Here is a 25,071-nt window from a genome sequence, read left to right as displayed (position 1 = left end):
CATTACAGCCTTGTGATAGACTGAGAGCCAGAGGACCCAGATGAACCACACTAGGTACCTGACCCACAGAAGCTACAAGATAAATGGTTATTGCGATAATAAATGGTTATTGCTTTAAGCCACCAAGCCATGGGTCAATTTGTTATACAACAATAAATAATTAACATATTAGGATAATTAACATATTAGGTAAGATCTGATTCATGAGTCTGAATCACTATCTCAAATGTCTACTACATGTCAGGTCCTGTTCTAAGCACTTAGGGTACATCAATATACTAGACAAACATTGCTGCCTTTATGGAACTTACAATCAAGGTGAAAAGCAATGTAAAAATATACTAAGTAAATACTCCAGTATATTTGAAGGTGATAAAGGACTCTGGAAAAAGGAATGTCAAGCAGGGTTAAAAGGAGTGGTTGGGGAGGGTGAGGAAGACAGCCATGTGGATACTTGAGGAAATGCATCCCAGCAGAAAAGAGACAGCACCTGTATAAAGGCCCTATGGGCAAAAGCACACCTGGCACATACAAGAAACAGCAAGACCAGTACGGAGCATAGAGAACAAGGGGAGAATACTAGGAAACTGGGGGGAAACGAATGAATAGTTTAGGCCCAGGGGATCATTGGCTTTCACTCTGAGTGAAATGGTATGCCATCAGAGGAGTGATATAATCCGACTTATGTTTTAGAAGGAACACTGTGCCTGCTGTATTGACTAGACAGGAGAATAAAGTGGGGGCACCCCTATTCCCAAGGGGTGCCTGGGAAACAGACTCCTAAGAAATATCAGCCCTCCTTATCTACTCCTACAGCCATACTGGCTATACTCTCCCCCAGCTCCTCACTGCTTCAAGATGCAAAATAAATTTGCTGTGACCTTTTATGCAACCTTTAAATCATAGATACCAACAAAAGCAGGTCATGTAAAGAAGCATCAGCCACCATCTATGAGGAGCAGACTGCAGACCTTCACAAATGTAAGCTAAAGGAATGAAAGAAATCATTTTCACTAACAAAGATTGCTCCTATCTTATATCTAAGGTACACATGGTAAGCCTTGGAAAGTTAATGCTCATGAAAACTGTCTTTTTACTTGTATTATTTCAGTTCACAAACCAATTAAAGACACTATTTAAAAATTCTCATTAGCTATTCCATAAAGTACCAGTATTCTCCCACAACCAGCCATGAACTCTTCAGAAGTTATTACAAATTTTAACTAGTGGCCATCTTCCTCTTTTCTAAGATCTAAGCTGCTGCCAGTGAGTGTGCACTGCTAAGGTTTGGCCTCTGCTGTCCCCTAGTGGAATCACATTCTGCTCCTTATGTTACAAAATTTCTGAGCACCACAAAATGTAGCCAAGCAAATAAGGCCAAATTAGAATATTGCTGAAATTATTTTATCTTCCACTATTCTGGGGAAAAAAAAATAGTTACATATAAATGCCCATCTTCTACCCACAACCCTCCCCCACCCTCCCCAAATAAAAACATTTTTTAAAGTTGAGAATACCTGATGTCTATTTTCCATTCCCAAATATTTTCTACTTTCAACTGGACATTTTTATAAAAACTGAAGAGCTTGGTTTTGTACCAAAAGAACTATAAGCCCTAAAGAGAACTGCTTTTTAAAGTGGCAGAATGTATCACAGGATACAGCATTATAAAACTATATTCATATACCTGGCCTCACTTATCTCTAAAGGAGATCATTTTGTTAAAAGGGGTGTGATGGTTAAGGAAAATACAGGGAAATTTCTCAACTGCTATAGATCAAAAGGAATTTAGAAAGGTAAAATTAATTAATACAGAATTAGGTACTTCAAGGCAAAAGTACCCAAATCACCTTTTTAGCTAAAATATGGAAAGAAAGAAAAAAAGATTCCCCAAATCTTAGCTATTTTGCTAATGAATTTGTTTTCCTATATTGATATATTATAGTTCAATTCCAAAAGCAAACACTATCTGGCAACTTGGTCTTAATTACAGCCAAATACACAGGAATTTAATTAGATTCAAATTTTAATTTAGCCTTTATTCAATTCAATTATTCAGTCTCATGGCCCACAAAACTTTCTAATTATCTTTAAGCCCATTATTGGCAAGTTTTAAACTGCCAGAAAAAAAAAAAAAAAAAAAGCATTATATATGCTAAACCTTTCCACATAGTATACATCTAAAATAGTTAAGTAAAAATATTATTAATTGGTTACGAAAGGTCAAACAGGCTTGTGCTTTAAAAGTTAATGACCACATTAAAAATTACATTAAAACATTTTTTTCAGATTAGTATTCTCTCTCTCCAGACACAATAATGTGATGTTGTTCTAACTCCTCTTCATCTCCTCAGTCATTAAGACCCAATTTAATGTTCAGCACGGCATGTTCAACTACATAAAATTTTCAACAACTTCTCTAGGAACCAAGAACCTTGAAATATTCCCCCCTCTAGAATCTTTTCCTGATTTATGTTGACATGTCCAATAATCTTCATATAGGGAGAATTTTACTGCTAAATGTATTCTATTTAGAAATCAGTCTGCCCTGTCCCCATGAACACCACTGGCACATCTAAAAAGAATGTAATACGTATCAAAATAATCACATTAAAGAATAAACTATATTAAAGATATCGAAAAGGAAAAGAAAAAATAAAAATAAAAAGCGCCTACACCCCTGGCCCAATGCACTTGTGAGATACCATATCCAACCTTGCCTATCCAGAGGCCCACAGGAGCACAGAAGGCAGATATGTGCACAGGTACATGTAAAAATTTACAAAACTACACATTTACCGAGGAGAATTACACAGTGGAGAAGGTCATTCCACCAACCACCACTGATGACTTCCCAAAATATTCACTATGAATGACAATCAAAACAGGTACTCGCCGGGCACAGTGGCTCACGCCTGTAATCCCAACACTTTGGGAGGCTGAGGTGGGTGGATCACTTGAGGTCAGGAGTTCAAGATCAACCTGGCCAACATGGTAAAACCCCATCTCTACTAAAAATACAAAAATTAGGCAGGTGTGGTGGCACACGCCTATAGTCCCAGCTACTTGGGAGGCTGAGGCAGGATAATCGCTTGAACCCGGGAGGCGGAGGTTGCAGTGAGCTGAGATCGTGCCACGGCACTCCAGCCTGGGTGACAGAGTGACACCGTCTCAAAACAAAACAAAAACCATGTACTCAATACATTAAAGACCAATGAGGCACCATCTACAGGCAACTATTCTACCCATGTCCCATTTTAGTTAGTTCCAAGAAGAAAGAAAGTTCTAAAAACAAGTTTGTCTAAATGTACAGTATCATATACAAAACCTAATCCTAATTGCATTGCTTCTTTAAAACTACATCATTAATTGCAATTAAAAGACTTATTTTTGAACCCACTAATTCATAAATCCTATTTTTAAATAGTCTTTCATTATTATACTGTTGTCTCCCTTCTTTCATGCCGGTCAAAAGAAGCACATTTAATTTGAGTGCATTTTTATTATAAACCACGTTTAAAGATGGCCCACAGGATAAACATGAATCAATCAAAAAAAAAAAAAACACTTAAACACTCATACATTCAAACATCTTATGAAAATTAAATAGAATTTTAAAAAGATCTATTTCTTGCTAGGCTATAAAAAGACATAAAAAATCTTCACTTCAGCTGAAACAAAAAGTGACCACATAAAAACAAAAACAAAAAAATTTTCTTCAAAGCTACCCAAAAAATATAAATGCATAGAAATCTAAAAGAACTAAACTCCAAGGGGATTTCCTAGGTAAGCAAGGGATAGCATACACTTTCATACTTGGGGCCACTTGCTGAAGTGGACACAGGGCAGGTGGTAAAGCAAGCCTGCCAAACAGGACAGTCTGTGCTCGGGCCTAAAGATCCTGACATCCCTGGGAAAGTTTTGAGAAGAGTTTGTGGCTTGAAATTGGAAGCAACCATTGGTCTGGTTAGACCAGTCCTGGAATCCATATGCTAAAATACCCAATCATCCAGTTTTGATGAGAAAGAAAACAGAGCAAAAATGTAAAACTGAAGAAATAGTCCATCTGTGGCTAACCATAATCATAATCTAAAGATCATAATAAATTCCAATTATAAAACACTACAAACATCAGCAAGACAAATGTACAGTGAAACTTTATTCATCTATTTTCTTAAGATCCATTTCTGGATGTGGAATTACTAAGACAAAAATAAGAACTCTAAGGTTGTTAATAAGTATTACCATATGCTATCCAGAAAAATGTTAACCATTTACAATTCCACCAAGAATGTATACCTCCCAGCTTCGCTGCTACAGCTTAATAGCAATGACAGATTGTGTAATCCTTTTTGATTCATTCAGATACCTTTCTATGCCACTTAATTCCAAATGACTGACTTTACTATGTTTTTTTTTTATCTGTTTTGTTTTGTTGTTTTTGAGACAGAGCATCACTCTGTCACCCAGGCTGGAATGCAGTGGTGCGATCTCGGCTCACTGCAACCTCCGCCTCCCGGGTTCAAGTGATTCTCCTGCCTCAGCCTCCCGAGGAGCTGAGACTACAGGCGCGCACCACCACTCCTGGCTGATTTTTTTGTATTTTTAGTAGAGACGGGGTTTCACCATGTTGCTCAGGCTGGTCTTGAACTCCTGACCTCGTGATCCGCCCACCTTGGCCTCCCAAAGGGCTGGGATTACAGGCATGAGCCACCATGCCCAGCCTACTACATTATTTTCTAGACAGTTCCTCATACCTCTTGAGCAAACATAGGATACTTTTGGGAGGAAGTGGGGAGTATAGGAAGAAGGAGAGATAGGGAGTGGTCTTCAGCAATGTCTCTATTTCCTGAACTAGGAAGAAAGGAAAAAGAGATATCTATGATTCCAAATCACTTAGCCTCTTATTAGCCTATACTTTAGAAGGTAAGAGCACAAGATCTAGACTAGACAAGCCAGACTGCCTGGGTTCAAATCCTGGCTCTGTGGATCTTTGAACAAATTGTTTAACTGCTCAAAGATTCAGTTTCCTCATCTGAAAAAAGGGATTTAATAATACAGTAAGTAGTCCCCCCTCTATCTGTGGTTTCGCTTTCTGTGGTTTCAGTTACCCCTAGTCAACCAAGGCCCAAAAAATATTAAATATTTCAGAAATAAACAATTCATAAGTTTTAAATTGCTCACCCTTCTGAGTAGCCTGATAAAATGTCACACCATCCCACTGTGTCCTGCCCATGATGTGAATCATCCCTTTGTCCAGCATATGCACACTTAAGACCCCACCCGCTTGTTACTTAGCTGTCTCAGTTACTAGATTGAAAAAACATAGCATATATTGGGTTTGGTACTGAGATTTCAGGCATCTACTGGGACCTTGGAACATAACCCCTGAGGATAAGTGAGGACTAGTGCAGTCCTAGACCTAACTGACAGGTCATTAGGATTCAATGAGATGACTTTCAGTGAGCAGTTTTGCTGAAAAGTAAAGTACAAGAAAGTTTAAACAAACTAAAATAAGATTTTTATGGATTTTTTGCAGCACTAATCAAGTCTTAGCCATAATGATTTACAGTAGCTGTAAACTCACACCACAAAATGCCAAACCAGCACTCACTTACCTGAATTCCTTTCTTCGTTTATCTGCAGTTGGGAAAGCATGCTTTGTTATTTAGATAGCAGCAAAAGAAATTAGTCAGTACACCTACCTGGCAGTTCTACCTGCTCTGTGAATATATGTGTTGGCATCCTCAGGACAATCAAACTGAAGAACCCAATTCACGGCTGGGAAATCTACAGGGAAGGGATGTGAAGTTAAGAAACTGGTTGCAAGATCTGCCCTGCTGCACTATTTTTATCTTAAAATATTGCTTGCCAGGACTTTTCATCACATCAAACTGATGGATATCATCTATGAACTCTATTAAAAATAAAATTAATTGCATGAACCAAGAGATAGTAAACATTTCTTTTGACAAAATGAACTAAAATTAATGACTGTTTGAATATGAAGTTTACTTCGTATCTGACACGGAAGAGACAGATTGCTTTGTGTCAGACAAACAGTGAAATACCCTAATATTTAATAACCTGAAAGCACCACTTCTAATGGGGACACGGACAAAGCTGGAAACCATCATTCTCAGCAAACTAACAGGAACAGAAACCCAAACACTGCATGTTCTCACTCCTAAGTGGGAGTTGAAGAATGGGCACCGGGAGAGGAACATCACACACTGGGGCCTGTCTGGAGGTGGGGGACTAGGGTAGGGATAGCATTAGGAGAAATACCTAATGTAGATGATGGGCTGATGGATGCAGCAAACCACCACGGCACATGTATACCTATGTAACAAACCTGCACATTCTGTACATGTACCCCAGAACTTAAAGCATAATAAAAAATAAAGTAAAACAAAAACTAGTCAGGCATGGTGCATGCCTGTAGTCCCAGCTGCTGGGGAAGCTGAGGTGGGAGTATCACTTGAGCCTGGTAGATTGAGGCTGCAGTGAGCCATGATCATGCTACTGTACTCCAGCCTAAACTAATAAATATGGCATCTGAAATATGCTTTAGAGTACTCCAAGAGGGAAAGGAGGAGGATTATGAAAAAGATAATTGTTAAAGCTGGGGATATGAGGGTAGATTAAACATATTCAGTTTTTGTGTATGCTTCAAATTTGCTATAATTAACAATACAATACAGTGACTGAAGGATTCAAATTATCACCTATTTATTCTCACCCTTTGTTCCTATGTCTAGTTTTCCTCTCTAGTTACGTCCATCCCCATCCCATTCCCACAAAGCCAGAAGTTGTATAATCAACAAAGCAGCTTTTTGAAAATAAATTTAAATACGTTAAATGTAGTTATTTATCAGATAAAAATTAGAATGATGAAAATATGGACTTCACTGATTTTTCTTGTTAAATGAGTTCAGTATCTATAAACAAGTTTCCAATTTTCAGAGAAATGGGAATTGTTTTCATATCTTTAAACTTTTAACCCCCCTTTGATTTTGTAGGTTCCTCAGGATTCTATGGCGTGATTATCATGAAATAGTGAAAAAGAGGCAAATACTATGGAAATTTTCACCGATACATCCTTAATGTTAGTCAACTGCTACCAATTTACTATTTACTTTTCTCTTACAAAATAAGAAAAGAAACCCAAGTGTTTGAGTCTATCAGATTTCCCAAAATATACTTTATAAGCAAATTACATGTCCCACAATCACAGAAATTTCATGATAGGAAGTTTTCTTACCCAGACCCCTGGCTGCAATATCAGTAGCAAAGAGTACTGCAGCTCTCTTACGGACAAACTCATTATAGACTTCCATTCTTCTCATTTGCTGCTGTCGACCATGGAGTGCAAGGATAGAAACACCAGGACGTAGCCGGCAAAACACTCGGTACAGATACTGGACCTGGGGCATTAACAGAAGAATAAGCTGGCTTATGGCAGATGGCAGCAATAAAGCTTAGAAGATGGATAGCAAAAATGTATTAAGAAGCACGAGTTTTACCAATTAAAAAAATGTTTAAATATAGAGCAGAGAAAGAGAAATGTAGTTTAGAGTTGCGGTCTTCAAAGGTTGTTGCTCACATATTTCCTTTGATTTAAAAAAAAAAAAAAAATGCTCTTCTTATATTTTTGTGTTGGTATCTGAAATCTTTCAAAATTTCAATCGTAGCAAAGAATATAACTTCTGGTAAATACTGATGTTTTAAAATAAACACTTTTCTCTTATCAACGTATCCCACAGAGTCTCAACAGCAGAGCAATGTGATACCCAATTCCAACCAAGTAAAAAAGTAAAGAAACTCTTCTTTAATCATAAGCAATTTAATTTCCTTCCCTCCTTTAATTCACATTTCTATTTCCTAATGTCACAGAATTGCATCTTAATTTGAAGCTTGAAAGCCTTTTATTGATGTTATCATAACTCATTTTCTACAAAAGAAAAAACTTATTTTAATTTCCTGTGGCCATAGGCTGACTGAACTTTCCTCTCAGACTCAGCAATTATTAAAATAATTAGTAATACAGAACTGATCAAACCAAGAAATATGTTGGGATTTGATTTAAAAAACTGTTAGACACAAATAAAAACATTGTAAATATATCTCAGTGGGTGGGACTATATAGAGCTAATTGTTCTGGTTCTCTTTTTGTACCCATAAATGGATACTATGGATTACTAGACTGAAAAGAGTTCAGCATTATTTTATTTTCTCTAACATGGGCGTTAAAATCTGTTCACATAAATAAAACAAACTCAAAGGAAGTTTAATTCTGAGCTCCTATAAAATAGGCCAAAACTCATAATGGATTATTCCAAATAATTTTTGGTGATCCATTCGCTCAATTAAAGAGAAATATCCCATTAAAGTCTCTCTTCAATTTTGCTGACAGTAAAGAATGGGAAACCAAGTGAATTGTTACCCAATCACTAGCCATTCACTTTCTCAAATGCAATTTGCTACTGCCAGGGAGGTTCTGATTCTGGGACAATATATCAGGCAAGTATTAGAGATAGCTGGACTTAGGCCTTTCTTTTGTAAAGATGTAAAAACGGCTTCTCCAAGAAAACATCAAATGGCAGATGATGCTGGTGCAGTGGAAGGGCCCACAGGACATGGAATGGGAAACCACAGAGGCTTCGAAGGAGTCTTCAGCAATAGCACCTGCAACCAAGGCCACTGAGGCAAAGCCAAGGAGTGGATGCCAGTCACAAAGCTGTGCTGCCTGGTGAAGGACATGAAGACCAAGTCCCTGGAGGAGATCTATCTCTTCTCCTGCACATCAAGGAGTCTGAGGTCATTGACATTTTCCTGGGAGCATCTCTCAAGAATGAGGTTTCAAAGATTACATGGCGCAAAAGCGGCCCACACTGGCCAGCGCACTGGGTTCAAGGCATGTTGCCATTGGGGACTACAATGGCCACATTGATACGGGTATCAGGTGCTCCAAGGAGGTAGCCACTGCCATTCGAGGGGCCATTATCCTGGCCAAGCTCTCCATTGTCCTTGTGCCATGAGGCTACTTGGGGAACAAGATCGGCAAGCCCACCAACCCTTGCAGGGTGACAGACCCTCTCTGTGCTGGTGAGTCTTATCCCTACCTCAGGAGGCACTGGCATCATCTCGGCCCCATGCCCAAGAAGCTGCTGCTGATGGTGGGTATTGACAATTGCTATACCTCGACCAGGGGGCTGTATTGCCACCCTGGGCAACTACGCCAAGGCCACCTTTGATGCCATCTCCTACTCTAAAGAGTAGAAACTTTAAACAGAACTTTAAATAGAACTTTCAGAATCATTTCCTAGTACCTAGACACCAAAACCGACTAATTCTTCTTTAGGAAATGTGAAGTTTATTGTTTTATTGTTGGCTACTACTCAGGATACACTTCCAAGTTGCCTTGAGGAATGCTCCCAAGAGACGGGAAGCTTTGAAAATCTAAAATAGGTCCTTGAAAAACTGAAGTCTTTTTTTTTTTTTTTTTTTTTTTTTTTTTTTAAAGACAGGGTGTCGCCATCTTGCCCAAGCTGGTCTTGAACTTCTAGACTCAAGCAATCCTCCTACCTCAGCCTCTTGAAATGCTGGGATTACAGGCGTGAGACACCGCACCAAGGCTAAAGTCATTCTTTACATGGTAAAATAAGGTTCAGTAGACAACAGCATCAGATCACCACTTAACTTCCCATAAGCTAGAGAGAAACTCATCTACATATTTATCACGGAAAGTTATTGCAAAAGCTGTAAATCTAGAATTGATCTACTACATTCCCTATTAAGTCATCGGGAATCTGAAATATAGTACAGGAGAAGAGGCACACACACGCACACATGCACAAAGACCGTAGTCCCTTCTCCTTAAGAGAGGAGACAAAGTTCTCTTAGACATCTCTGAAATCCTTATTCTTTATTCCTACCACAGGGCTAATGTTCAAGAAGTGTTTATTAACTAAGATAGAAACAAAACACTTCAGAAGGTTAGGGGAGGGAACAACTGATTCTTTAAAAAGGGAGTGTCAGAAAGGGACTTTCAGGTATAACATTTGAACTTAGCCTCAAAATAAGTATTTCCCCAGATTTAGGTGAAGGGATGCAGGGAGGGCATTCCAGACAGATCAGCATAAACAAAGATATATGGCATGGAAATAAACGGTATATTCATTCCCATATTCTTGGAGGGTAAGGGAGGTATCAGATTATAAAGACCTCTGCTTAGCTTGGCTAACAATTATTCATTCTACTAATATTTATTGAGGACTACATTTCCAGTATTGTTAGCACTTAACATAATACCTAAGAAAAGACACAGTTTCTGCCCTTGTGGAGTTGAAAGTCTCGACCACGGATTCCTTTGCAACAAGGACACTAAAGATCCCTCACCACACCTGGAAGTATTATATTGTACTTCTCGTACAATATAATAATTTGTCTAATTGATTTGCCATTTCAAAAGGGACATTCAACATACGTTCAGAAAGCAAAATAAACAGCCAATACCTCTTTGCAACTGGAAAAAAATACAATGCTCTTCTTCTTCAGATGGCTTCTCAAAAAGGAATACAGCACACTTATTTTTTGCTGCAGCTCACAGACTATGTAGTTCTGTTCCAAAGTGGCAGGGGTGCTTGTGAAATTAAGGAAAAGAAAAACATTAGAATATGTTATTGTAGGTAACTGAAATCCAGACCAAAAAAGGAAACAAGTTTTAATAGTGGCACATGTCTTAAGCAAACTTCCTACACACATACACCAAAAAAAGAATTTTTCTCTATTGTCCCTTAGGAAACGAATTCAACACATTACTTTAAAACACATTCAAAATCCCTTGTAAATCAATGTCAAACAAAGCACGACAAGAACAGTGATTACCTCTAAAAATGCAGGGTCAAGGATTAACTAAGAAGAGGCATAAGAGAACTTGCTGGGCTGATTAGTATTCCACATCTCATTAGGGCTTTAGATTACTGAGATATACACATTCATCAAAGTCAACTGCATACTTAAAATTTTCATATGTCATGGTACACAAATTTTATACCAAAAGAAAAAAAAATCTGTACAAATATTAAACTCTCAGTAATATGTGTGCTGAAGTATTTAGAGAGAATACAGATATCTGCAATTCACCCTGAAATCCATCAAAAATAAAATGGGTTAATATAGAGTTAGAAGGGATGGATGAAAGCAAGTAAATGGATGCTACCATTAGGTAGTATCTAGGTGTTTGATATAAGGTATTTATGGTACAAGTCTTTCAATGTACCATATGTTTGAAATTTCATTATAAAATGGTGGAGGAAAATATACATGCATTTACTCTTTGAATTAATAAACCTACTTTATTCTAACATTACTCTGGTTTTAAACACACACACATATACACACACACAAATATATGGCATTATTTATAAAGCAAAAAATGATGAAAATAAACCTAAATGTCCAAAAGTAGGGACTTGCAATATGAACAATTACACAGCCACATAAATTAATTATAATGCAACTGTAAAAAAGGAATGAAGATTCTATCCATATATTGCTGTGGAGTGATGTCTAGGACACACTGTTAAGGAAAGAGGCAAGTGGCAGAATAGTACAGATAGTTTGGTACCATTTATCAGGGGGCTATACATTATATATCCATATATATGCCCACCCATGTGTGTCTTGTGTGTACAGTGAAAGAAAAAAGGAGGGGGGACAGACAAACCAAAAACTACAAGTCAATTGGTTTTAGATATGACAAAGTTATGATCCATAAAGGGAAGAACTGATAAGTTGGACTTCATTAAAATTAAATGTTTCTGATCTGTGAAACACACTATCAAAAGAATTAGAAGATAAGCCACGGAATGGGAGAAAAATATTTGCAAAAAACATCTGATATAGGGCTGTTCTCCAAAATATACAAACAACTCTTAAAATTCAACAATAAGAACAGAAACATCCAATTTTAAAAGGGGGAAGGAGGCCAAAAATCTTAACAGACACCTCTCCAAAGAGGATATGTAGATAAAAAAAAAAAAAACCATATGAAAAGATGCTACACCAGCCTGGGCAACATGGTGAAACCCCATCTCTACAAAAAAATACAAAAGTTAGCTGGGCATGGTGGCATGTGCCTATTGTCCCAGCTACCTGGGAGGCTGAAGCAGGAGCATCAATTCAGCCCAGGGAGTTCGAGGCTGCAGTGAGCCATGATCATGCTACACTGCACTCTAGCCTGGGTGACAGAGTAACACCTTGTCTCAAAAAAAAAAAAAAAAAATTTAAAGATGATCCACATCACATGTCAACAGGCAAAAGTTAATTAAAATAATGATACGTCACTTCACACTTATTAGATGGCCGAAATCCAGAACAGTGACAACACCAAATGCTGGCAAGGATGTGGAGCCACAGGAACTATCCTTCACTGCTTGTGGAAATGCAAAATGATACTGCCAATTTGGAAGACAGTATAGCAATCCCTTAAAACCAAACACACTTGAGGCCGGGCGCAGTGACTCATGCCTGTAATCCCAGCACTTTGGGAGGCTGAGGTGGGCGGATCATGAGGTCAGGAGATCGAGACCATCCTGGCGAACACGGTGAGACCCCATCTCTAGTACAAAAAAAGTACAAAAAAAGTAGCCGGGAGTGGTGGCGGGCGCCTGTAGTCTCAGCCACTCGGGAGGCTGAGGCAGGAGAATGGCATGAACCCGAGGGGCGGAGCTTGCAGTGAAGGGAGATTACGCCACTGCACTCCAGCCTGGGTGACAGAGAAAGACTCCATCTCAAAAAAACATACTTTTAGTACCTGACCCAACTATCATGTTCCTTGGTATTTACCAAAAAGAGTTGAAAACATATGTCCACCCAAAGATCTGCAAAAGGATGTTTATTGCAGCTTTATTCATAATTGCAAAAACTTGAAGGCAATCAAGATGTCCTTCAGTAAGTGAATGGATAAACTGTGGTACATCCAGACAATGGAATATTATTCAGTGCTAAAATGAAATGCGCTATCATATCACTCCATGAAAAGACATGGAGCAATCTTAAATGCGTAGTATTAAGTGAAAGCAACCAATACGAAAAGGCTACCATACTGTATGGTTCCAACTATACAACATTCTGAAAAGATGACACTATGGAGACAGTAAAAAGATCAGCGGCTGTCAGGGGAGATGAATAAATGTATAGGCAGAGCACAGAGGATTTTCAGGGCAGTGAATATACTGTGAAATACTGTAACAGTAGATATATGTTATTATAAATTTGTCCAAATCAATGGGCTGTACCACACCAAGAGTGAACCCTAAAGTAACAGACTTTGGGTGATAAGGATGCAAAAACACAGGTTCATCCATTGTAGCAAATGCACCACCATTCTAGCAAGAGTGTTGATAATGGCAGAGGCTGCATGGGGACAGCAGGTATACGGCAAATCTCTGTACCTTCCTTTCAATTTTGAGGTTAACCTAAAACTGCTCTAAAAAAACAGTCTTTAAATAAGAAATAGGCCATATCTATAAGGAATTATGGGAAACAGAATGAAGTTTTATAAAAGAGCAAAATGAAAACAATAAGCCCAAATATATATCAAGTTGATGACTTAATGACAAAGGAATTATTTCAAAGGAAATGCCTTTGAAGGAATTTGATTCCTACATCTTTACTGGGATGTCTATGGAAAAAAAGAGAAATGCAAAGGAATCTTAAACTTTTATAAGTAATCATGTTGTCCGTAATAATATTGGTATTATCCTGAAACTATTTTAGATATACTGACAGATGAAACAGAAGTCTTTAGGAAAGAATGTTTGGCAGAAGAGAAAAGAGATACATATTTTTTAAATGAGGCTTAATAAAAACCTTGTAATTCTAAATTTGATTTGTAATTATCAGCATGAACTCTTTTAAAAAGGCCTGTCCACTGTAAAGCTTAACACAATGACCGTGCCCGTTAGCACTTAGACTATGGTCTTTATATACCAGATCCTGCTAGAAGGATTTTAAAAGAACTGGAAATATATAAGATAAACTTAGAACACCAGAAAGCAAGGAGTCCAAAGATTACTAAAATGTATCTGAAGAATCAAGATAATAACTTGAAGCATCTACTAGCGAAGTTTGGGATGACACAAGATGAATATTAAATATAAAAATTTCTATTGATTCAAGGACATAAAAAGATGTTTAATCTATGAGTTAAGTATCATTAATTCATCATTAATTATCATTAAATCTGAGTTCATTTTTAGTACACACAACCCCCACCCCCCACCAAAAAACAAATACTGCTAACCTTCAGAAAATACTAGGCAACCAACTCATTGGTGTTAAAGCATACATTCTAATATTCTGGCTTTCCTGTAAGAACTGTACCTCAGAATCACATAGTTCATGTGAAAGCTCTTTGATATGAAAGTATTTAAACTAATGAAGAAATAATAGAATTAAAATATCACAATTTTGCAAACCCTGATGAAATAATGGAGCTAGGCAATAATTTCTATCAGCTGCTAAAACTGCAGGGCTAAGAAGCTGCTTGTATCAGATTAACCCTTTGGCCTAGAATACCAACTATAAAAGCAGGAATAAACACAAAACAAAACAAAAAGACTGGCAGCATCTGAGAGCTACCAAGGCAGGTAGGACTTGAGGTGCTAAAGGAAAAAACAGAAATGGCCTGAGCCAAGCCCTCTGTTAACAACCTCACTTTTCTCCCCAAAAGCATTTGCTGATTGCAAGACAGGGGAGAAACAAGGTAGCAGCCTTAAGCCTAAACACGTCAGTCCCAAGTCCCAGAGAGAAGGAAAACTGAATCTAAAATTTTTCATACAATTTACCCTTGAGGAGCATGCCATCCCCTAAACAGAGCACACATAACGCAAAATGAGGAAAAACAAGCAAAAACCAACCAACTGGGAAGCTACAGAACTGAGCAGATTCTGGCAGGGTCACAGTGCTATGAGGTTCACAACTTGCCAAGACAGAGGGGCCCTGGTAGATACCTCAGTCTTTTGGTTGAGACCCTGAGAAAGGCTATGCCCCATCTGTGAAGATTATACCCCAAGTCTCAGGACAAACCAGAAATAGGATAACCCCAGAGTCTAATTGCCAGGCTAGACCAGATCAAGACAACCTGACCTTAAGACATTTGCTAGCCAGAAAAAAAGAAAAAATTACCTTCAAAGGAACAAGAGAACTGTCAGATGACTTTAACAGAAATAATGGAACTTAGAGTATAACAAAGATGTCTTTGAACAGGAAAAAAAAAAACTGCCAAGATAGGCTTCAAAAAAAATTAAGATGAAATAAAGAGGTTTTCAGAAAGGTCAAAACGCTGTTTCACTAACAAGTATGCGCTAAAAAGGAAATTATCTGAGAAAAAGAAAAATTCTCAAGTGGAAGGGTGACAATACAAGAAGAAGAATTGGGTAAGTCTAAATAAATACTGATGTTGCAAACAGTGATAATAGTGGCTTATGGGGCTTAAGATACATGTGGAATTAAAATACTTAACAATGAAGACACAAAGGTAGGAAGAAGGGACCCAAATAATAATTAAATTAACTGTCAAAAGCAATTATCATACCAGATTAAAAATATGCTACTCACAAAGACAAATCTAAAAACATAGGGTATAAACAATGTAGAAAGTACAAGGATGGGAAAGGGATTCACCATGCAAATGCTAACTAAAAGAAAGTTGCTATAGGTAGGCTAATACCAAACTAGACTTAAAGTTGGCCAGGGGCAATGGCTCAGGCCTGTAATCCCAGCACTGTGGGAGGCCGAGGCGGGTGAATCACCTGAGGTTAGGAATTCGAGACTAGCCTGGCCAACATGGTGAAACCCCGTCTCTACTCAAAATACAAAAATTAGGTGGGCATGGTGGTGGACACCTGTAATCCCAGCTGCTCGGGAAGGTGAGGCAGTAAAATTGCTTGAACCCGGGAGGCAGAGGCTGCAGTGACCCAAAATCACACCACTGCACTCCAGCCTGGGCAACAGAGCAAGACTCCATCTCAAAAAAAACTAGACTTTAAGGCAAAAAAGAATTAGTAAAGATAAAAAGAAACATTTTATAAAATGAAAAAACACCAGGAGTAGGGAAGTGTTTTGCTACTCGTATTACAAATAAATAATTAATTTATCTAAAGGGCTCCTCCAAGCCAATAAGAAAAAGGCAAAAAACCAAATCCAAAAAAGACAGACTGTCCACAGAAAATAAGCACATACATGCAAAAAAGAAGCATTTCATAATGACTAATGTTTCAAATTGACAATGCAATTCTAAATTTGTATATACCTAATAACATAAGCTCATGACATATCTCAAATTTGAAATTTTCATAATCCACCATAGAATTCAACTTGTCACTGAAAAACAGCAAATTGCTATGGCCCAAAGGCATATTCTCTCAAAAATAAAATCATTAGAAATACCAGTTGTCTATATATAACAACATAATGAAAACACTAGTATACTTTTTCTAAGTATGCTCTGACTTACAACTTCAGAAAGATCTAATTTTTCTTTAGTTGTTGTGTCCTTCACAATTTGAGAGTAGATACTCTCTAACACCTTAAAATATTCTTGATTATTATCTCTCCTGGTGTATGAACCACATTGATAAGCTACTAACGGGGAAAAGCTAACATTGACATTAGATGAAATTCCTAAGAGCATCTGCTTTTTTATGTTTCCTATAAATTTGGAATATTAGAATACTGCAGCCATTATCATATAACCTGAGGTTTTGTAAATTATGTCAATACATGTCTACCTTCCAAAATTTTTTCTGAAAATTTTGTCCACTACACTTTTACAAGTGATGGGACCAGGTTTCAAAAATCATTTGTGAAATAATATCAAAGTCTTTGTAGTTTTTTTCTAAAACTTTGTAATTTACAGAAAATAACCAACTCTTACCTACAGAAATTGGGGATAGGAAATAATAGGTACAAATTAAGTTGCATAAATTATGAAAGGTCTTAGAGACATCTAATGATTAAAAAAATTTGTCTGATGAATATTAAAAATAGGCTGGAGGCAAACAGAAAAAAGAGAAAAGTGAAAAATCCTAGACAGGCAGTCTTTACATTTTCAAGTTAATTGTTAATTGTCACAGAAATTTTCATAGCTATCTCAACTCTTTAAGAGATCAATGTCCACTCGAAAGTAAGCCAAGGAAAAAAAACTATACCTCACATATCTTACTATTCCATTCCCAAGCTCTTGAAAGTCAAAGATACCAGTACTCAGATTCCCCAAGATCACCTAGAAGCAAAGAATCTGGCCTCTTCGTCTCAGGCTTTTTAAATCCTAGACATATATTATACAAGGTCAAGATGGGCCTGAATACTCATATTTTCTCTATTTAAGGAATTTCCAGATAACACAATTCATTTTCCAGATCTATTTCTTTTTAGGCTAACATTTCAGAGCAAGAAGAAATAAAAATTTTAAGATATAAATAATAGAAGAGTTGAATTTACATTGCTATTTTCAACAAAGAATCCAACTTTATATTTACTGGAAAACATTTCTCCTGGAAGTCTGCAGTGATTCATACCAAATATATATGCTTCTAATTGTCATATAAAAATACAACTTAAAACATATTCCAGCTGGGCACAGTGGCTCATGCCTGAATGTAATCTCAACACTTTGGGAGGCCAAAGTGGGAGGATTGCTTGAACTCAGGAATTTGAAACCAGCCTGGGCAATGTAGTAAGACTTCAACTCTACAAAAAATTTTAAAATTAGCCAGGCACGGTGGTATGCCCCGGTTGTCCCAGCTACTCAGGAAGCTGAAGCAGGAGGATTGTTTGAGCCCAGGAGGTCAAGGCTGCAGTGAGCTATAATCACACAACTGCACTCCAGCCTGGGTGACAGAGCAAGACCCTGTCTCGAAAAAATAGATAAATAAAAATTTCCCTAACTACTTGCATATCACAAACATACATACTTTTACTGTAACACATATACTTTACGCTCTAGTTTTTAGTGACACCAAGACAAAATAATAGTTGCTAGAATTTTAGACAGAAAGGTATTTTGCTAAATATTAATGCACTTCATAAAATGTGTTCCATAACACATTAGTACTGCATAATCCTGCTAAAAAGGATGATTCCGTACCCAAAAAATTTGGTAAATGTAGCAAGCTACATCCACCTCCCACTGCTTTGAACAATCACAATGTCCATGAAAATATTAAAGGTTGTGAGAAATAGAAATAAAACTGTTTCACTTTGACTCACCATTTGCTATTTCATCCCTTCTCCCTTCGTTTATTAAGAGATAGTGTTGGCAAATAGTAAAATACCTCTTAACATCTATGGAAAAACATTTGTTCCCCTCCCAGACCACATTTTGGGAAACGCTACATTCAAGTACCCTGACATTTAAAGATATATGCAGAATTTGGGTAATTTTAACTGGTATATTTACTATGCTTTGCATAACCAATAACGCATAGAATGTCTTAATTCCCAGAAAACAGATATTTAAAATACCAAATCCCAAAACTAAAAAAGTAAAAAACATTTATCTTGATTGACTCAAAGAGTACATACCTATATTTTGCTTTTTCATGAACCCAGACATACTCAGGGTTTTTCAAACTCAAGCGTGCAAGGTCCTTTACAGATTTAGTTTGTGTTGCTGAGAAAAGTAAAGTCTGACGTTTCTTGGGGAGATTTTCAATAATAGCATTCATGGTATCAGCAAAGCCCATATCCAAGATTCTATCTGCTTCATCAAGAACTGAAAAAGGAAAATGCAAGTTGAACTATCATATGTAAAATATACATTAGGCTAAATGCAACGGGGTATCCTGGACTGGATCCTAAAACAGAAAAAGAACATTAGCGGAAAAACTGGTAAAACCTGAATAAAGTCTGAAATTTATATGATGTAGCAATGTTAACCTTAGTTTTGATAAAAGTACCATGTCATGTAAAACATTAACACCAGGGGAAGGCCGGGCACAGTGGCTCAGGCCTGTAATCCCAGCACTTTGGGAGGCCAAGGTGGGCATATCACAAGGTCAAGAGGTCAAGACCATCCTGGCCAACATTGTGAAACCCCGCCTCTACTAAAAATACAAAAATTAGCTGGGCGTGGTGGTGCACACCTGTAGTCCCAGCTATCGGGAGGCTGAGGCAGGAGAATCACTTGAACCCATGAGTCGAGATCGTGCCACCGTACTCCAGCCTAGCAACAGAGCAAAACTGTATCAAAAAAAAAAAATTAGGGGAAACCAGCTGAAGGATAATGCAGGAACTCTCCACTGCAACTTTCCTATAAACCAAAAACATTCAAAGATAAAGTTGATTTAAAAATACACATTAGGTAGTATTCCCAAGCAAAAAAGAAAAAGTTCATTTAAAAAAATGCCAATTTGACCTTTCAAGTTATTAGAAGCAGGTGTTAAAAACTTTGGCATGGTCTAATACTAATGTGCCTAATTTCACATATAAGAGTACATATATTCTTCTGATTTTTTTAAGTCTACTTTTACTTTCTGGGTTTAGAGCCCAAATGCCAAAATGTTTCAGTAATGTTTAAGTTTGTTTTGAATCATAACGTTTATCTAAAATTTCTATCATAAAAATGTATAAGAGTTCTCTCCTAAGTCTGAGCTTTTTTTTTTTTTTTTAATTAGAAATTCATTTGACTCACCTAACATTTGGAGGTCAGTAGCATGAAAAGATACTGTTTCATCCATGTGTTGAAGAAGCCGACCTGGTGTGCACACGAGTATATTTATGTTGTTGATCCTCTCAGCTTCGTGTTTCAGATCCTGAAAACAGTTATTTATTTTGATTACACAGACACATCACTCTCAGCAGCCTGCGTACCAAAGCTATAAAAGCCATCTGCATGTGGCATTTCATCACAACATTTTAGATACTCTTGGAAATAAACATAACTTTTCCCTTGTATTTCTGCAGCATATCCACATTTCTGGGCTAAATAAAAGTCTTTACGGGAAGACATAAGGAGCTCAGAGTTCTAAATTCTTATTCATACCCAGGATTTTGAGGCTAAGAAAAAAAACGATCAAATGAATACTCCAAGTCAGGATTTCCTATTTGGATCAGAACTGACATAAACTGGAATCACTCTCATTCTTTAATTCAGGACCCAGCGACATTGAACAGACTCTGACGCCGCTCAAGGACTGTACTTTGTGAACTGAAAAAAGCCGAGGTTCTCTCCTTGATACAAGAACCACTTCTCACAGTCCTGGAGGCGGGGGGAAAAACAGAATGTTGTTAATTGTTAAAGTTAGGCAACAGGTACATAAGGGTTTGTGATGCTATTTTCTTCTTTTGTGCATGTTTGCATAAAAATGGAAGTATTTATCCTCACAGCCAAGAGGAGATTCTAGCAGATACAGGCATTCTAGATGTGCTATAAGATAGAACAAAAGTGAGCAGCAGGTCTTATCTTGACCTACTATAAACATTTCTCTAAACAATCTACCTTCCTTTCTTCTGCTGCTGATGTAGCAATGCTCTGAATTATTCAGCCTCTTAGATAGATACCTTATTAAAAGATACTAGTTCATATACGGAAATATCTTTCCCAATGAATATCAACAAATAACTTTACAGGATTAGAGTAAATATGTCTTAGAGAGGCTAGTCAATTCAGATTCCCTGAGAAAAAAAAAATGGACTTTCTGGGCCTGCAAAATTGGCAACCAGATCGTAGATAGCAGCGACCACACCAAGGTGCTACTACCCCATGAGGCCCTGGTCTAGGTCAGTCTGTTTAGATGAAGTCTCTGCTGCCTCCGTCATCGGCCACAGTACTCCAGTATAGGTTACAGGAGGAAAGGAAGGACACAGACAAAAGGACAAACCTTTCCACCAATGATGAGACCAGCTGAGAAGTCATGATTCTTTCCTACTTTTCGGAGAACCTCAAAGGTCTGATAAGCCAGTTCTCTCGTAGGTGATATTATGAGAATCCCCAGCCCATCTGTTGAAGTCCACTGCAGGCGATATAAGGCTTCCAGCACCTCAAAAAGACAGCAAATTCATGTTCAGTAAGTCATCAGAAGTCAGCTTTTTGACCTGCATCTCAACCTTGCCCCTCCAAATCAAAGGGACCTTCCAAGTAGAAGGCATACCACTCAAGTTTTATCCAGTCCAAAGTAAATGATTTTGTTTATCTTCCATCAGAACCATCCACCCCAAACTCAGAGAAAAGGGAAAAGAAACCTCACAGTAGTTCAGCTGCTGCCAGAGCCATGCCATCAGGAAACTGGCTATCAGTGAAAGGTATGTACAACCCAAAGACCTTTACAACACACTTAGGAATAATATTTATCATTTTCTAAATAACCACACTAAAACTTTTGGCTGGGTGCAGTGGCTCACGCCTGTTATCCCAGAACTTTGGAGGAGGAGGCGGGTGCATCACTTGAGATCAGGAGTTCAAGACCAGCCTGGCCAATATGATGAAATCCCATATTTACCAAAAATACAAAAATCAGCTTGGCGTGGTAGCCCACATCTGTAATCCCAGCTACTTGGAAGGCTGAGGCAGAAAGAATCGCTTGAACCTGGGAGGCAGAGGTTGCAGTGAGCCAAGATTGTACCACTGCACTCCAGCCTGGGCAACACAGCATAACTTCGTCTCAAAAAAAAATAAAAATAAGTAAATAAACCTTCACCCATGTAGCTGCTGTAGCTATATAGTAACTGAATTAGCTAGCTATAGAGAGACATTTTTTTAAAGGGGGCAAAAACACACTAGGATTTAAGAGAAAAGTGGTTTTTGCAATATTTGGAACAAAAACTAAAATGCGATTTTTCTGGGTTATTTTATAGGAATGAAAAATTAGAAGACCAACATAACAGAGATGGAAGTGAAAGCCTAAGAAGCTCTACTGTTTTGCTGCCATAAAAGACCGATAGCAATGTCCCAGAAAATTCTCAACAAATGCCTAAAGCTCCTTAAACTGAGCATATTTCAGCTTTATCCTAAACAAGGTGGCAAGTATAAATGCCAATGGCAGGCTCACAAGGGTGAGAGCAGAAACTGTCTCCCACCAGTCCTACTACAGCACAGAACCACTTTAACCGCCATACTGGAGCACTCCACTTCCATCAAGAATGTAATGACTTGTCAAGGCACAATAGTTCACTCATTCAATAAGTTATTGAGTGCCTGCCGCGTGCAAGGCACTGTGCAAGAACCTGGGGAAAATGGTGAGAACAAGACACATGTGGCTCCTGTTTGATGAAGCTTGCATTCTAGCCAATCTACCATGAAATCTAACATGGAAACATCTCTTCATATAATTTGCATCTGGGCACAGAATGTTATAAAATTGTATAACAGACAGTCTGACCCAATGACAACGTACTTACTGGAACAAGAAAAGCCAAAGTCTTGCCAGATCCAGTTTTGGCCGCTCCAAGTACATCTTTACCTTGCAAAGCCAATCCAATGGTCTGCTTCTGTATCTCAGTCACCAAACGGTACTGAGCTTCTTGCAAACCTGGCAACATGGAGGGAAGGATTACACTTTAGAAGATCCCTATAGGATGGTGTTATAGGCTAAGTGAGTTGTCTCCCCCAAATTCCTATGTTGAAGCCCTAATGCCTCGTACCTCAGAACATGACTATATTTGGAGACAGGGCCTTTAAAGAGGTGATTAAGTTAGAGCCCCATAGGGGTGGGCTCTGATCCAACACAAACGGTGTCTTTATGAGAAGAAACTTGAACAAAGAGACACCAAGGATCCACATGCACAGAGGGAAAACCATGTGAAGAGGAGACAAGTTATTCTGTGATCCACCTACTCCACTCCTGGGTATAATCCAAAGGATATATTCATAAAACCAGTACTTTGAAAAGTATTTGTGCTCCCATATTCATTGCAGCATTATTCACAGAAGCCAAGATATGAAATCAACCTAAGTGCCCATGAATGAGTAAAGAAAATACGATACATGTTATATACATACACACACACACACACACACACACACACACGGAATATGACTCAGCCTTTAAAAAGGAAATCCTGTCATTTACAACAACATGGATGAACCTGGAGGACCTTATGTTAACTGAAATAAACCAGGCACAGCAATAAAGATGCCACATAATCTCACTTATATGTAGAATCTAAAAAAGCCAAATTCATAGGAGCAGAGGGTAGAATGGTAGTTACGAGAAGCTGGGGGAAGTAAGGAGAGTGGGAAGATGTTCATCAAAGATACAAAATTTCAGTTAGGAGGAAGAACTTCAAGAGATCTATTGTAGGCCAGGCGTGGTGGCTCACGCCTATAATCCCAGCACTTTGGGAGGCCAAGGCAGGCAGATTCCTTAAAGCTCAGGAGTTCAAGACTAGCCTGGGCAACATGGCAAAACTCTATCTCTACAAAAAATTTTTAAAAGTTAGCCAGGCACGGTGGCATGCACCTGCAGTTCCAACTACTCAGGAGGCTGAGGTGGGAGGATCACTTGAACCCAGAAGGCTGAGGATGCAGTGAGCTAAGATCACACAACTGCACTGCACCCTGGGCGATAGGGCAAGATCCTATCTTAAAAAAAAAAAAAAGAGAGAGATCTATTATATATCATGGTGGCTATAGTTAATTAAAATATACTGAAAAAAGAAAAATTACTAAGTAGATTTTAAGAGTTCTAACCACAAAAGGATGAGGTAATATTAGCACATATATAATTAGTTTGATTTAGCCATTCCACAGCATATACATATTTCAAAGCATCATGTCATACACTGCAAACATATACAATTTTTTTTTTTTGAGACGGTGTCTCACTCTGTCGCCCAGGCTGGAGTAGAGTGGCATGAACCCGCCTCCCGGGTTCAAGCGATTCCCCTACCTCAGCCTGTAGCTGGGATTACAGGCGCCCGCCACCACACCCAGCTAATTTTTGTATTTTTAGTAGAGACGGGGTTTCACCACGTTGGCCAGGCTGGTCTCAAACTTCTGACCCTGTGATCCACCCACCTTGGCCTCCCAAAGTACTGGGATTACAGGCATGAGCCACCACGCCTGGCCAAATATATATAATTTTTATGTATCCAAAAATAAAAAGGCAGCAAGAGGGCATCCATCTGCAAGCCAAGGAGGCCTGGAACAAATCCTTCCCTTATTTTGCCTTAAGAGGAAACCAACGCCGCCAACATCTTGATCCCAGACTTCCAACTTCCACAACTGTGAGAAAATCAGTCTCTGTTGTTTAAGCCACCCAGTTTGATATTTTGCCATCTCAGCCCTAGCAAACAGATACAAAGGGTGTCGCATCTTGGTTTGTTTCCTTGCTTATTTTAACTAACAAAATTAGATTTCATTTTATTCAGAGGTTGCTGGAATCTTGTTTTTCTTTTAATTAGTCCAGAAAGAATGAGAATAAAGTACTGTTAAAACTTGAATATTGCTTATTTTCATTGGTTTTCATGATATCAAAATTTGCCAAAATAAGATTTTTCAGGCTAAACTCTATAAATCTTCTCCCATTTATCAAAAATGCCAAGAAATCCAATAACACATCCCAAGATCACCATATACTTACCTTTCAATGTTTTTTTGGACAAGGGAAAATCTGAAAATCTTGTGATTTCATTTACATTTATCTGGAAAAAAAAGAAAAAGGAATCAGGGTAATTCGTTTGTTTCACGACACAGCCATTTTTTCTCTACATTGTATTGCCCGGCTCATCCTTGGTAATTCAGGGTTGAATTCAATCATCGCTTCTAATTAAGAGCCATCATTCCTTCTGCAAGGAAATATGCCCTGAAGAGGCTGTCCCTGAATCGAATATACATTTGTAAGCATTTCAATTGGTAAGGAAAAAAAAGTCACCCAATACACACACACGCACACACACCACACATATTACTACCTGACCTCCAAAATGTTGAACACAGTAAAGCATCACCAACCACATCAATTTTAGGAAGAAAATTTACTTCCTATCATCCTTCAAGGGATATCAATTTAAGAAACAAGGACAAAATTACTACAAACGACAGATCACAATGAAAATAGTTCT

General features: G+C 38.0%; 1 protein-coding gene across 3 annotated transcripts in view; it reads right to left on the bottom strand.

The window, feature by feature from the left end:
- The window catches only part of DDX10 (DEAD-box helicase 10), a 282,375-nt gene that overhangs the window by 249,260 nt on the left and 8,044 nt on the right, over positions 1-25,071 (bottom strand). For all 3 annotated transcript variants that reach the window (XR_008510930.2, XM_054523817.2, NM_001133335.2), the window contains 8 exon segments: positions 24,591-24,651; positions 22,408-22,538; positions 20,892-21,050; positions 19,703-19,823; positions 18,595-18,784; positions 10,519-10,645; positions 7,265-7,427; positions 5,706-5,790 (listed from right to left, as the gene is read on the bottom strand). Coding sequence is in view for 2 of the 3 variants with exons in the window: in XM_054523817.2 (XP_054379792.1) it covers positions 5,706-5,790; positions 7,265-7,427; positions 10,519-10,645; positions 18,595-18,784; positions 19,703-19,823; positions 20,892-21,050; positions 22,408-22,538; positions 24,591-24,651 (1,037 nt within the window). In the remaining variant the exon portion in view is untranslated.

This window comes from Pongo abelii, chromosome 9, assembly GCF_028885655.2.
Source record: "Pongo abelii isolate AG06213 chromosome 9, NHGRI_mPonAbe1-v2.0_pri, whole genome shotgun sequence".
Taxonomy (NCBI): Eukaryota; Metazoa; Chordata; class Mammalia; order Primates; family Hominidae; genus Pongo; species Pongo abelii.
This window is presented reverse-complemented; position numbering and strand designations above follow the sequence as displayed.